Consider the following 14916-nt stretch of genomic DNA (forward strand, 5'->3'; position numbering starts at 1 on the left):
TGCCTCCATTTCCTAAATTACTGTAGTACTGCAAGTTTCAGGGATTATCATATACATTAAATTTTCACATGCTCATAAAGCAAATAAACCTTGGCTTTCTCACTCTGACAAATTATGGAATTAGCAAAGAGCAAACTTTGTCTTCATTTGTTCAGCACTGAAGTATTTTTATGATGTTTTCCCTTGGAAAATGAAACTGGTGCCTACTTAAATATCTGAAAGGCATCTGAAGTTAATGCTGTCATTTAACAGTGTATGAAGAATTTACCATTGACTAAAAGGTCTTTTCTGGTACAAGTCTCCAGCCCAAGTTTTGAGCTCAAATTTATTCCATTTTTGGTCTGAGGATTCCAAATCATCTTTCATCAATTCTATAACTGCATCTCACACTAGAAATGAAGACGCACTGTAATACTTAAAGAAATGTTCTTTAAAGATGTAGTCTACCTACTTGAGTTTGGCTAAAACCAATCAGGTAATTCTGATTTGATTGCCAATATGAGCTTCTATAGGCAGGTTCTCAGGCAAGTTAGTACAGAGATGTCATTCTTATCAGAGTTAAACCCAGAATGCAGTGTAATATTCTTTCCTGCTGCACTAATGCCATACACACAGTTCCACACAACACTTGCTTGCTGCAATTACCACTGCCTTTCCTCAACATATAGAAGTGCTCCTTTATAATTTTTTCCTACGGCAACAAAAAATCCTCAGCTTTTAAAAATAATTTGATAAATAATTTGCCTTGCAGGATACACAACACAAGAAACGAGTATGCTTCATATTTGCCCAGTTAAGCAGAAACTTCATTACTGTTACCCTTCCTTGGTGTTTAGTATTTAGATAAAAGAGTATGCAGTAAGTCTTTCATTTAAAGGCAAAATTTTATTCCGATTACAAGATTTTCAAGATACATCTTGGAAAGATTTTTCTTGACAAGAAAAACTATCTTGACTTACTGTTTTATTGACCAATGCTTTATGCATGTGTTGATATAAGCACAAGTTTTGAATTCTGCTTGCAGATGTTTAATAAAACAAGGTAACTGGAAAGGCAAGCTTCCGCTCAAAAGCTGTCACACATCTCCAGGAATATCCTTCATGAAAGGCAGCACGTTCTGGAGGCATGGTGTCACAACGCAGAACAGGACTATGCTTTTTCCCAGTCTATTTGGCAGAAGAGTGACACTGCAGCTCTGCCACCAGGCTAGAGACTCACGATGCACCCCGATTTCCAACAGGCAAGTTACAGATCACTTACCTGACCTGACCAGATACCAAGCCAAGTTACTTGTAGAAAGAAATTAATATTTTTTTGCCATTAATAATTTAAGTTTTTAAATAAATATTTATGTGCCTTTTTTGGCAACTGTCCATTTCTGGTAGCATCTGCTGTCCCAACAGCTCAGTATCCTTAGCACATTGATTTAAAAAAAAAAACAAACAAACAACTTAGTCAATTCTGTTTCCACAAATAGTAAACCTGTCTATCTCCAGCAAGTCTTTCTTTGAAGACCTGTGTTTCAACTCTGAACTGTCTTGGCTTATATCTTTTTCTTCTCCATCAGGAGTTGTCAGAAACTGATCAGAATTGCTTGTTACAAGTAAAGATGGTGTACTCTCCTTCTGATGCACAGGCTGATTGGCAACTGATGTTGATCCATTTTCGTCTGTGGAACTTCCTGTTGGAACAGAAGACAATTACAAAATAATAATGAACTTAACAGAGACATACTGATGCACCTATAACATACAGGTTCATCCAAAGCTGTCCTGAAAAAGTGTGCTGCATTGCATGAAAAGGAGCAACAGAAAAATGCCTTGTGGAAGCCACTACCAAGCCACTAACTCTTCTTAGCTTTACCATAAGAGATTTCCTTTTCTAATTGGTAGGAGGACAGAAAACTAAGTCCACAGAATTTCACCAGAGCATAAGTAGCAGATGTTAGGACATACATTGCTTTCTTCTGGTTTACCTCTTTTTGTTGGCTTGGGCAAAAAGATTTTTGACAGTCATTGCAGTAGAAAATATTTGTGAGCTTCATGCAAAGAAGAAAAGGAATCTCTGTGCCTAATCTTCTACATCCGTACACTAAACCTGGCTCCTCTGGGGATAGCTACTAAATGACTCACACACTGCTACACACTTGAATAGCACTGGGTCCTAAAGCAGCTCTGTTCAAGATGTCTGTTGTTATTCCTGCCTTTTACTGCAGTGGAATTGAACACCGGCTCCATTAACTCAAGAAATTTATATTTGTATACATGTAATATCCACGTATTGTTTCCGTGCACAAGCAAATGACAAGGAAATAAATTTCTTATTTACAATGTCCTAATAAAGACTGAGTTATTATTTCTAAAGCAATCTGAAAAAATCTGGCTAACGTGGAGAATACTGCAGACCAGCCCAAGGGACCGTTATTTGTCAGAATGGCAGCACTATCTATCCAAGTGGCTACAAAAACTTCCTTCTCTATAGCACCTCTTCAGAGGACATACCATCTACTGCTGGAAGGTACACAGATTACTCTCTACAGTCTTAAGCAAGTCAAAGGTACTAAACTTGCTCCAAGAAAGGAGACAAGTAATGCTAATTGTAGAGCTTCATTACAAAAGTTAGTTTCTAACCTACCAGCTTTCAGAGAAAGCCACTCAGCCTATGAATGTTTACCAGTAATTAGAACTTCCATCCTTTAAAACCAAGTTAAAATTTTGAAGGATATAACTTTATAATTGTTTCTGTGGATGAGGTGGAAACTTATGAAAATAAATTGACATACATTATAAACTGATAAAAACTAGACTAGATTAATTCCCTCACCCTCATTCTAGTAAGAAATGAGTTAAGAGAGTGTATTAAAAAAACCAATAAGTGAGGCCCAAGGATTAACCAATATTACAGAGCCCAGCAGTAATAATACAGACACACAGAAGCTGGGGAAGGTAAAATCATTCTTTTACATAACTGAGGTTTCTAGTAAATAAAGAGCTGTTAAAAGGTGTAAAAAAACCTGAACAACTGTTATAAGTTGAGCTTACTCAAGTTAAGAATATTCTAAATAAAATCAGCAGGTGCTTTTTGATTGCTGCTTCTCACTCAGAATCCTTCTATTTGAGGAGATGAGCATCTCTGCTGACTGACCTGGTAAAACTGCTGCTGCTTCAGCTAAAAATAGTCTTCAGGATTTATTTACTGTGAGTAAGTTTAAGGGTCAATCTAAGTAAGTACGGCTAACAAGTGTAGCATTCGTATTTTTAATTAAAATATTGTCCTTACGATAGCTGTCTAATGAAATGAAAAGACACTAAGACCAATTCATATTACATTCTTTCTTGGTGAAACTAATGCAACTCCAGGAATTTAAGCTACTTAAACTTGTGCACCAAGTTTCTGCCTGATGCGATCTGACACGGGTGAGGACCCAGAGATTTGTGTCTCAAACACTGACAGATCCTTAACTGCGCTACTGCTGGCGAGACACCACGACGACTAACAAGCACCTGACATTGCAAGCTGTTCAAGCCTCTGGCAAGCAATGGAGTGAACACAATAAAAGCCTCACTGTGAAGTGCTCAAGGGCTCTCACTGAGCCCTTCACAAGAGGAAGATACACAACCCAATTCAGTTGGCTGGAACAATGGAAGTTCCTGTTTCCCTCTGTAACATGTCACGAGAATATAATAATGCCCCATTCCAATGATATATTTACTGCTGCTGTTGAGAACCTATAAGAAAGCCAGGCTGCAGACTTGAATGAAGTGATCAGAAACCATGGGAAATTCCACTCTGGATTTCTTAAACCTTTTCATTAATGTGTTCCTGGCAACTACAAGTAATCATACCTATTTGTGTGACATGTTTTATATTACTTCCAGAAGAAATGCATAGATTGCTTTCTTATTAAACTTCTGCACTGCCAGAGATATGTGAATATAGTATTTATTAGTGTAGTGACACGGCAGATGGGGTTGGACTAATGACCTTTAAAGGTCCCTTCCAAACCAAACCATTCTATGACTATGATTTTTCAAACAAAAGCTCTGACGTTTCTACCACCTCCACATATCAGGGTGAGATCTTATCAGAGAGATGAGGATAATCAACAGAAGATGCATGAACGAAAAGCAATAAATTCTGTTACATTTGTAGACCTGTTTTCAAAGCTGTGATATGGTACAACTGAAGTCCAGCAACAGGGTTACTGTGCAGCAAACAATGTCAGACATCTGGTTTAATATTAAATTTAGTCTGAAAGCAATGTTCATCACAGCTGAAAACAAAACAAGGCAGTTAGCCTTACCTTGGGTAGATTTAAACATGCTTTGCTGTTTGCCAGCTGGCTTCCCTGGGGTGGCAGTCAGGACAGGATTGAATAATTTGTCCTCCATTTTTGCTTCCTTTACATATTGACATGATTTCCCCAGCAATACAATACTGTTAAGGACTTTTAGAGATATTAACCTGAAAAAAAAAAAAAAGAAGGATTTGTTTACATATTTTCATTAGCATATTCAAATAATTGCATATTACTCATACTGAAATTATTCATATTTAAATAATTGTATACAGCTTACTGCTGCCTTGGAAGGATTAACTAACAAATTAAATCCCTTCAATAGCAAGATCAAAAGGTAATTTTCTGTTTCCTATCTATTTGTTTCAGATTCAATGCCTAATTTATTTTTTATTTCCAGAAGCCATCTAGATAAAAATATTTTTATCACAATTTAACAAAAGGACTACAAGGACAGTTAGGCAGTCATTTAATATATCAAATATTTAAACAGAGAACTAAAAAGGTCCCTCAACAGTGCAAATCCAAACTCAATGCACTATTATTAAAACTGTAGCCTTAAGTGTGCATAGTCAAGGATGACTACTAGGCTATGAATGACAAGAAAGCAAGTATCTAGCTTTCAAAAATTCCAGGCTAATCATAAAAAAATCCTTTTATGGACCACTGTGTTGTGAAAAACTCAACAAATTCAAAGAGGCAGCACTGCATTACCATCATAGCCCAGTCCAGTTGATGGCAGATTCATTTTCTCTTATCGCTAATTTGCAGCACAAACTTCAGCAAGTCATTGAAGTCCCTGTCTCCTCATTTGAAAAGCAGGAAGGTTCTCCTCTACCATCAAGTGCTTTTAGATTTACAACTGAAGTGAGCCTTACAAAAGCCTAAGTTCCGTTACGGGTGTTACACAACCCACACACCAACGTCCACCCCAGAGATGAACGCAGAGGTGAAGCAGGTGACGGCTCACTCACTGCAGAACAAGGAAATAGTCATCTATTCTCTGGGGGATGAACATGAATATTCTCTACACAAGTCAATGTATGCAACAGAATTGACCCAAATGCAGACTCTAAATTCATCCTCTGTTTATTGTGTACATCACTAACAGCAATAGCGTCACCATCTCTCACTGCACTAATGTTATCAGAACTCGTTAAACAGATAAACACAGTACGCTGCACTTTTCAGGGCATTTTATGCAACATATTTACTTGTAGAAGAAATTTAGAGAACTGGAAGAATGAGCAGAGCAGACCACTTTTGGTACTCACAAGAAGCTGACATTTTCGTATCCAAGCAACCACAAAGAAGATATCATTTTATACAAGTTGAAAGCCATGATTCTCTAAAATTTTATTAGGTTACCAGGACAGATTTTGTTTCTGAGAGTTGAGAAGCTCTCCTCCATTTTAATAAGTTTTAGAGGTTTTTTTTCCCCTACACTTTTTATGTAACTTGCTTTTGTTCCAAGCCAGCAGGTATTTACAGCATAATTTGACTCTGATTTAATGAGATCAGAAGTTGAAAAGGCTGTAAATCAACACTTTATTGTACCAGTTCCAGCCTCTCATGTAAAATTATGCAAGAGTTTCTAGCAACTCTGCTTTATTCTTTTCTGCAAGTCCACCCCAGGCTCAACTTTCTAACAACAATTTAAGTTTGCAGTTGTTCCAAATACTAGAAAAAAAACCCTCAGGTTTCATATGCTGTGCAAGACTCTTTAACAATGTTATAACTTAAAGTATTACAGTTTTTTTGTATTGATATTTAACTATGTCCTCCACATTAGCCTCAATACTTTGCCCAGGTAACTGTTCCAGATTTTATCGTATTGTTTCCCACATATCTGTGCTATACTGATCTGATGAAAAGCTGAAATTTATGTTCAGAACACAAATTACTCAAAAGATGCAAAAGGTGAGTTAGCTCCAAATCCGAGATCACGGCAGAAGTAAAAATCAATTCTCACTTTTCAATAATGACAAAATAAACCAAAATAAATTTACTCTTGTGATCTATGCTTTCAAAGAGCAGCACTTAGTCCGTCATGTTAATCACATTACTTCTTCCTGCCCTCTGTTCTCCAAGACACAGACAGGGAGAGGGCAAAATATCCAGGACTGGGCTGCAGCAGTGGCATGGTGGAATGGCAGATGTAATTGGAACACGGAAAACCACTGAGCAGGATGAAGACGCTGAGCTTGGTATACCATAGCTTGAATGTGATGACAAGGGGCTAGTACTTTCTGTTGTATAGACCTGGCATTAGGGCATAGCATGTGGTATGCTGGGGAAGAAATCAAGTATAGTGCAGAGGAACATGGCTAATAGTATTTGGTTTACATGCAGTATCTCAAAGTCCTAGTCATCTGAGACTAAAGAGATGTGCCTCTACGCTGATGTAGACCAGACATCAGACCAAGTTCTACTCTTTTTGTAGATCAAAGTCACATTAGAGATGAGCCTACCTATTAATAAGAAATGTGTGGTAATCCCTACAGTACAGTAAGCAGGTTCTCTGTGCTGCAACAATTTGAATCTTTTAATTCTTTATTTCAATTCTTCAATTTCAGGAGGACTCCAGTAACAATTACTACCTAGAGACAAACGCTGACACAGTTCAGAAGGCAGCTTTCCTAGAAACTTGTCATCTTCTGCAGCAAGTGCTTCCAGACAGGCAAACTAGACTGGATTTGAAGTACAACTAAAGTAACCCTAAACGCATCCCAGAAGGACGTACGGACAGGTGAAAAGTTAAGGATAACACAAGTATAAATTGACTTGGCAGTGAAAGGATACTTGCAAATCATCAATTTTGGAAAACCAATTGCCATGGGATGTTATTTTCCTTATATAAGATTACTTACTGACCCCACACTTCCCAGAATGTGAGCCTTGTGTATTTTTTTCATATAGCAGTTTCCTAACATGAAGAAACCTTGCCTATAGCTACTAAAGAGAAGAATTCAGGATCTGCTCAGAGCACTTAAACTGATTATTTTTGTTGGCATATTGAACCTTCCATTATTTTCACCAGCAGTTTCATTCCTCAGAATTCAATCTCCCCTTTTATACAAAGGTAGGGTGCTTGCCTGTCAAATTCTTTCAATCATTTTCCCATTAGTTAGTTTCATTACTGAAGTTACTTATGAAGATGCAGTTACAATACTTAGGGATCAGTCTGCACTCTCAATTACAGCTTACACTGATACCTAGAAGTATCATCAGAAGCTTTTTTTAACATGTCTGAACAAATAATGGTAAATACTTTTCAATTGTGTGCATTTACTTACCCACAGTAGAAAAGCACAACACAAACATAAGCTAAGACTCCTTGCACTTTTATGGAGCTTGTTACGACTCTGATGAGCTGTTTTAAGGACAAAAAGTTAAACAGTTAAAACATACAGCACACAATTTATTAATGGAATATTTTTAAAAGACATTTTTTGTTTAGTTAAATCAAGCTAAAAGTAGAAACGTTTACACTAACAAAAGTTTATCCTAATGTTCCCCTTGGTAGCGCTAACTATTCAAGATTTTGGTTTGAAAAAGTATTATATCAGCACATAGTTGCAACTTTACCAAAACGACCATCTGACAATGTTTCCTTCACCATTGACTTCCAAGTAAAATAACAGTAAAAAAACCCTCCTCAAAAGTCAAGGGCTAGAAGCGGAGTTAACAATATTTGAGGAAAATATCAAGAAATGCTGATGCAGTAAAACAGAATAAGTGTTTCCCATTATGCTAACATTTGAATACAAAATTACTTGGTGGACTAGGCATATGAATCCCAAGTTTCAGTTATAAACGATCTTGAAATCTTAGTTTTACTTCACTATTTCAGTTAGGTTTCCAAGTTAGCAAAGCAATTTAGTTTCTTTTAAGCCTGTTAGTATCCAGGATATCATATCAGAACAAGATTAACTTGAAAGAAGCATTTAAATTGATTTCTCACTGGATGTACCACATTATAAAAGAAATCATTATTATGATCACACTTGTTTTGGTCTCTTTGGGAGCGTTTGTTTGTTTTTTTTTTTTTTTCCTTTTTAAATCCTGGATTAAAAAAAACTAGGCAAAGACTGTCAATATCTCTGTGGGAGAACATTACATTTAAAAATTAACTCATATTGATATTCTTCCAGGAAAATGATGGATTAGCATCTCTGCTGTCAAAGTGAGGACACATCCCCAGTACTATGATAACTCCTGCTCCTCTACATGTGTGTAGGGAGAAAGGCAGACCAGCTGTTTACAGAAAGCATTCTGCAATAGTTAGTTCAGAAGAGAGCATGTGGACACTATTCCGATCATGTAGTGGCTCATTTTATAGCAGCATGTCCATCTAAAAGGGTCAATTATTTCAGAGTCATGTATTCTGCAACAGCTCAAAAGCTCAGTGCCCCATGAAAAAGAAAACTTAGTCACTAAGCATAACATTACAGGGTCAATCACAAGCAGTCCTATGAAAAAAAATAAAAAAAAACAGTACACCACTACTAACATTCTGGCAACCAGCTGCTTTGACTATTCAAAATGAATGAACGGGATAATTGCCAAAAAATAGATGTAGTTTCATTGTGCTACTGCAATTCAAGTGCTTATAAATTCTATAAAATGAAAAAATATATGATCTTCTATGAAAGGCTAATGAAGAGTAACACATTCATTAGGTCATAGTTAATGTGTGCTATAGGTTATACTGAACGCAGCATTATTTCAGTTACTTAGGGTGATAGTTTAACCCTTAAAACATCAAGATGAGCCAGCTATCTAACAGGTATGTATTCTCAAAGTGACACCTTAGTGACAGAAAACTGATACAACTCACCAAAACAGCCAGTGGAAGTGGAATGAAACCCATTCTTCTGGAAACTGAATCACTATAATCTGTATATGCCTATGAAAAGAGAGAGGAACAATAATAAACTATCTATGCAAAGCAATGGGGTTATTTTAGCTTGGTACGTTCTCTAGATAAGAAGCAATCTCTGCTAAGAAACACTATACTGGCATAAAGCTTACCTACTCACTTTCTGAAACTCAAATGGAGACAACTCTACTCTCAGACAAAAATGCAATACTAGCATGACCAGTAAGATTAGCTTCAGTGCTCTAGATCAAGAGCAACTGCAGTATAATACCAATCTCTAAATCAAGAGCAATTAGGACACTGAATCCAAATGACCTATGATATTTCATCTGTACATTATTACTACCTTAGAGACCTTTTTGTATTAATTTGACTTTGATCCCCAAATACTGTACAGAAAAAAATGTAGGAGGGACAAAAGAGCAATTATCCATCACACTAGCCATCTGAAATCATTCAACAAACATCTATAATTAGCCTCAGGATAATTGTGTTAAAATTGTTCCAAAAATGTTTACATTTGAGCTCCCGAAACACCACTTTACATGACAGCTTTCATGCAATTCTGAATATCATACCAACGGTAGTGCCAATATGATGCTACCTCATTTTCCACAGAGGATCCTCAGAAAAACTAATTATGTTAATTAACAAATTATTAATAATTATTTGTAATTGAAGGTGTTTAACAACTTTATGTGGTATAGCTACTGTATTCCTAGCTATTCAACATAAATTATTATAATAAGTTTATTTAATAGTTAGAGCACTCATCCAGAGCACTCACTAACAGTTAAGAGACTCATTAACAGTTAAGAGGGAAGGTGTGATGTAAAGTCTTCCAGAAAGCACTACTGATGAAAAACACAATCAGCCTGTCTGTTCTGTAAAAACCCATGCCACAACAGTAACATGCATGTACAAACAACCCTGTACATCTGTGCACCAAATCTGTGAAGAAAAAAATATAAATTCCTCATGAAGACGATATTTTGATGCAATCCAGTTAAAAAGGTGAAAAGTAATTTAAAATTCTCTCAACGTCATCTTGTTAAGCTTACTTCCTATATACCTCAAAAACGTCACAATTGTAACCACCATCCCCCAAATATAAATGGATTTGGAAGGGATTTCTCAACAATATATTAAATAAAGCCTGAATTGACCTGAACAACTGGATAAAAATAAGAATATAACAGGAATATTTCCTTGTGATTTCTCTCTTATTAGAAAAAATTAAAAAATGAGTGTAACAGTTCTGTATGTATTTCTTTAAGTATTTGTAGCAACATTGCCCCTTGTAATAATTATTTTGGTTAATACAAGAAAACATTTTTATTGTCATGCTTACATTTTTCTGTCGACTGCTAACAAGGTCAAATGCAAGACTGGCTCTGTATTCACTGTAGACCTGGAAAAAATCCAGTACATCAGACATGTGATTAATTTGTTATCACACTTTATAGAAGCAACAGAGATGATACTAAAACGTTTCTGCAAAGATATTATAAACACTTGTGCACAGGCTGAAGGAGTCCAAGTCAGTTTTTCCTGAGGTCTAACTACACTGTTCAACAGACAAGCCTGTACTTCAGGTAAAGTAACTTGTGTATATGTACGACAATCAAACAAACAACACCATGCTATGTTTGAGGAACTGAATGAGACTTTATAAAACATCTACCAAATTTAAGGATAACTAGAAACAAAGACAAATCGTGTTTATTTTCTTCCTGTAAGTCATAATTTGTTTTAAGCTACATCAAAGGCAGGACTGTGATCAAATTAAAAAATGAGAGAGCTTACTTATATACTAAGGAAGTGACCTCATGAAAAAAGCAAGTTGTATGAGAATGAACGAAGCTTTTCTTTCTCTCTTTAAAACAGGTCTGCATATTAGGACAGAAAAGCATCTCTTTTAAGGAGAAGTGGGAGTGCAACTTACACTGCAGGTGCTCAAAACTTCTGAAAAAGTCTGACTAAGCAATCATAAATGTTTAGATCTTCATACAAAAAATCCAAAGTCTGTTAAATAACCCTTCCAAAATTGTCACTAACCCTAAACCTTCAGCTCTTTCAGCACACTGAAGCATGCTACATTTTTGGCTATCATGACTTCATTATTGCTCTTTTCCATACTCTCTGTATGAAAGTAGGGCATGCATAAATGCCTCTGGCATAAGGGAGCTTATTAAGTATATCTATTAAACTTGTTTCTACACTGCACAATGTAGTTACTTTAGAAATGCTGAAAAAAGATAGCACTTCCAAGTTCTAATCTCATTTCCTGAAAGTGCTTTTAAGAGTGAGAAAAAGCCAACTGATCTCTTCACAAATTAATCAAGTGTATTTGAATTAATAAAACAAGCAAGACAAACAGTCAATGTAGCACGAAGCCACGCGATACACTGCCCCCAACACATGAAAAGTAACCTCATCTACTACTTTACAAGAAAGACTGAATATATATGGGCTAAGAAATTTCAGGAGTGGGAAACTAACATAACCTACTTCCTATCAGTGCTCCAGGGACAGTGGAAAGATAGATCTCTGATTTCAGATTCCACCTTTAACCTACATGCTGAACAGCAGCCTTGCAATATCTGCTTTTCCTGAAGTCTGAATTTTAACCTACAACCCATCCCAACAGGAAAAGGTATAAGCTCTGTCTAGTCTGTAGGACAAGCAAGCTTTTGGCACAAAAAGATCTGCCAGTTATGTGAACTGTTATACAACACTTCCAATAATTTATGGATCTGGAACTACTAATTTAGAAGCAGAGGTGTTTGTTCCACATTATAAAGATCCTCAGTAAGTGTACTGTATCAGGAAATTACTGAGCGTTCCCAAATGACACCCTATATGTGAAAATTACTATTTTTACATTTTCTGCAGTGAAATAAATTCAGCAATCTGAACAGAATACTTACATCTGCTGTGATGTCATTGAATTTTGTTATGAAGGCATGTTTTACAATATCCACTGCAATTTCTGAAGCAACCACCATGCATACATCTGGGAATAATACCCAAAGATGATCTGAAGGTTGGGAAGAAATAATTTAGGTTATTAAACTTGATGCCAGCATACAAACCAAAAATTGTAATTTTTTGCTGAACAGCGAAAAGTCCTCAAGTCTGAAGAATCTGTGACTCTCCATCACCACTCTGCAGGTAGTGTGCAAACTGTGGCTTATTCCATTGCTCTTCTGGAAACCCGTCAGTACTATGCAGTCTCACCACAATTCGGATCAGGTTCTAAAGCCTTTACTTCGTAAAGCTTTCTCTCTACTAGGAAGACCACCTCTGCACACACTAGGTAGGAAATGTTCAGTATGTATGAGCAACAGACAGAGCACCTGCTGGTTTAGAGGTGAAATGTAGGTAGACTGGTAACATTCAAGCAAATTACATCCCACAGATCGGAGCACAAAGTTTTAATAAAATAAAACCCAAATTTTATTCAATGTTTATTCAATACAGTATTAAAAACCTATGTATAATAAACATTAAGTTACAAATAGGAATTTTTACATGATCTTCTACTAAATTTCCATCTCACTAGCCTGACAAAATAAATTTCTCCAGGGTACCCTTTGTCCTCAGTGCACTCCACGGAAAGGGAAGGGCTAGGAAGAACTCATTTGAGATACTACTTGAAACATAATTATGCACATTTGTAGGATAATAGTATATACATCTAGGAGAAAGGATAGAGTCACTCTTACAAGTCAGAAGGAGAGAAATTGCTATGTGAGATATCTGACAAATTAAGGTTCCTCAATTACATGTACTGGTTACCCTTATCTTTGAGACTGAGAAAAGAAGCAATAAGTATAGTAGTTGATAGCATAGGAATTTGTCATTTTGTGCTCAATTTTCCTACAAGTTTACTCACCTGGATTCCACGAGAACTGTTCCATATTTCTCAGACACACAATCAGTAGCAGCACATAATTGGTGAACCTCTCCTTTATATCTAGTTAAAAAAACATAAGCTGTCAACTGCAATGAAACATTCTTTTGTATGCATAGACCTCTACTTCTCCTGAGATTCTATCATTTATCAAGTTTTGCATTAGACAATCTTTTCCACAAATCATTTGACAGAATTGGAGGGGAGGGGATTGTGAGAACTTCACCCCAGACAGGATCTCTGCAGTATGCTGTGGCCTGACTGGAAGTTTATCTGATGCTGCATCAGCTCAGGTTCCCAGCATCGGAAGGGACTTAAGTTGTGAACTTCCACCACCTTTTCTAACACGTTAATAATCATCTTTCTTGGTAAAGTTTGTGCATTTTTTGTGGGAATGAAAAAGAACCAGCACCTCCTGGTGCAAAAATAGAGACAATACACCTGTCTGTCATTTCATGTTATTGCCAAGGGAATTTTCATTTTCCAAAGATCACAGATATCCAAAAAAACCAACCCCAAACCCCAGAAAAAAAGTGCTTCAAAACAACCGTTACAACTCATTTACAGTTCCTACTAGTGTTTCACATTGCCACCATAAAAGGGAACAGTAGGATACATTAGCTTAGGTACCAAAACTTTAAGAAACATAGCAGAAAAGCAGTGCAACTAGAGATGGAGCTCTAGGTCTTGTCCACAGAGACTAGAGAGAGTCTTTTTTCCTAGTTGGTGCCCTAGCTCCAGAAGTGACCCATGCAACTTGTTTCAGGAAGCTTCATGTTTTTAACATATTAAAAATCCACCCTAAAATTGTATTATTGAAAAACAGGGTAAAACCTAAACTGTAATGTTACTACAAATTAGCATATCCAAACATGTCTTCTTAGAAGACAGAACTATTATGAAAATCTGTGAAGATTTTATTATCTGTGTATCTGTATTATCTATTATTTTAAAATCTGTGAAGATACTGTTATCGCTTGTTATACCCATTAATAAGCGTGACAGAAACTTTTCTGTAGGCAAATCATCTCCAGATCTATAGGGTTCATTTCCTTAAGCACCTTGAACATTCTATGGGGCTCTACCTACTGGTTTTAGGACACAAGAAACAGAAATATTTAGAAAAACACAAGGATTGAACTGGCCCAAATAATATTTGACTTCAACACTGCCAGCAGCTCCCATCATCTGAAACTGACTACAGACCAATGAGAATGTTCAGACTATACTATATTCTAGTATCACAATATCCCTCATTTTAAAAAAGAAGTTTCAAAATACTGTCAAGCTTGAAGCAGGAGAGCAAAAAGAAAAGAATAAGCCCTTCTGGAGAGAGGAATGAAAAGCACACAGAATTCAAGAATGACTCTGCATGCACAAGGCACGTTTTGCAGTACATAAGCTCATCACTCAGTATGGGCTGGGAAAGGTTCAGAGGAGGCACAACTTTTCAGAACAGAACAAGTGTGGGAGAAGAAACAAGGAAGTCCTCCAGTAAAATAAATTTACATATCAGAAGAACCAGGACAGAGGTGAAGTCCTAACCCTAATTTCTTAGTTTTGTGACAGTAACACTTCAGCAAGTATATTCACCTATGCTTCTGAATTTGACAAATACTGCCTGAGTTACCAGAACACATTATTTTCTCATAAATCTAGTTATATTGGTGCCATCACCAATGGATTAATATGCAGTCTAGCATTCTGTGATCTATATTCTCTACCACTTCTATTAGCAACTTGACAACAACCATTGAGTTTTCAGACTTTTGCTCAAAATCTCAAAAAGGTTTTGTGATCACGAGATGGTGGAGTTCAGGA

The 14916-nt window shown here is 36.4% G+C and overlaps 1 protein-coding gene across 1 annotated transcript; it reads right to left on the bottom strand.

Annotated features, from left to right (window-relative positions):
• Nucleotides 1–872: 872 nt before the first annotated feature.
• On the bottom strand, nucleotides 873–13158 carry TAPT1 (transmembrane anterior posterior transformation 1; the record flags this gene model as incomplete). Its single annotated transcript, XM_008941581.1, has 7 exons — nucleotides 873–1681; nucleotides 4304–4464; nucleotides 7594–7670; nucleotides 9138–9206; nucleotides 10531–10590; nucleotides 12110–12219; nucleotides 13078–13158. Coding segments are annotated over 7 exons (788 nt in total), but the record flags the coding sequence as incomplete, so codon positions are not given.
• Nucleotides 13159–14916: the final 1758 nt, after the last annotated feature.

The sequence above is a fragment of the Merops nubicus genome, unplaced genomic scaffold (assembly GCF_000691845.1).
Source record: "Merops nubicus isolate BGI_N331 unplaced genomic scaffold, ASM69184v1 scaffold53115, whole genome shotgun sequence".
In the NCBI taxonomy this organism is placed as follows: domain Eukaryota; kingdom Metazoa; phylum Chordata; class Aves; order Coraciiformes; family Meropidae; genus Merops; species Merops nubicus.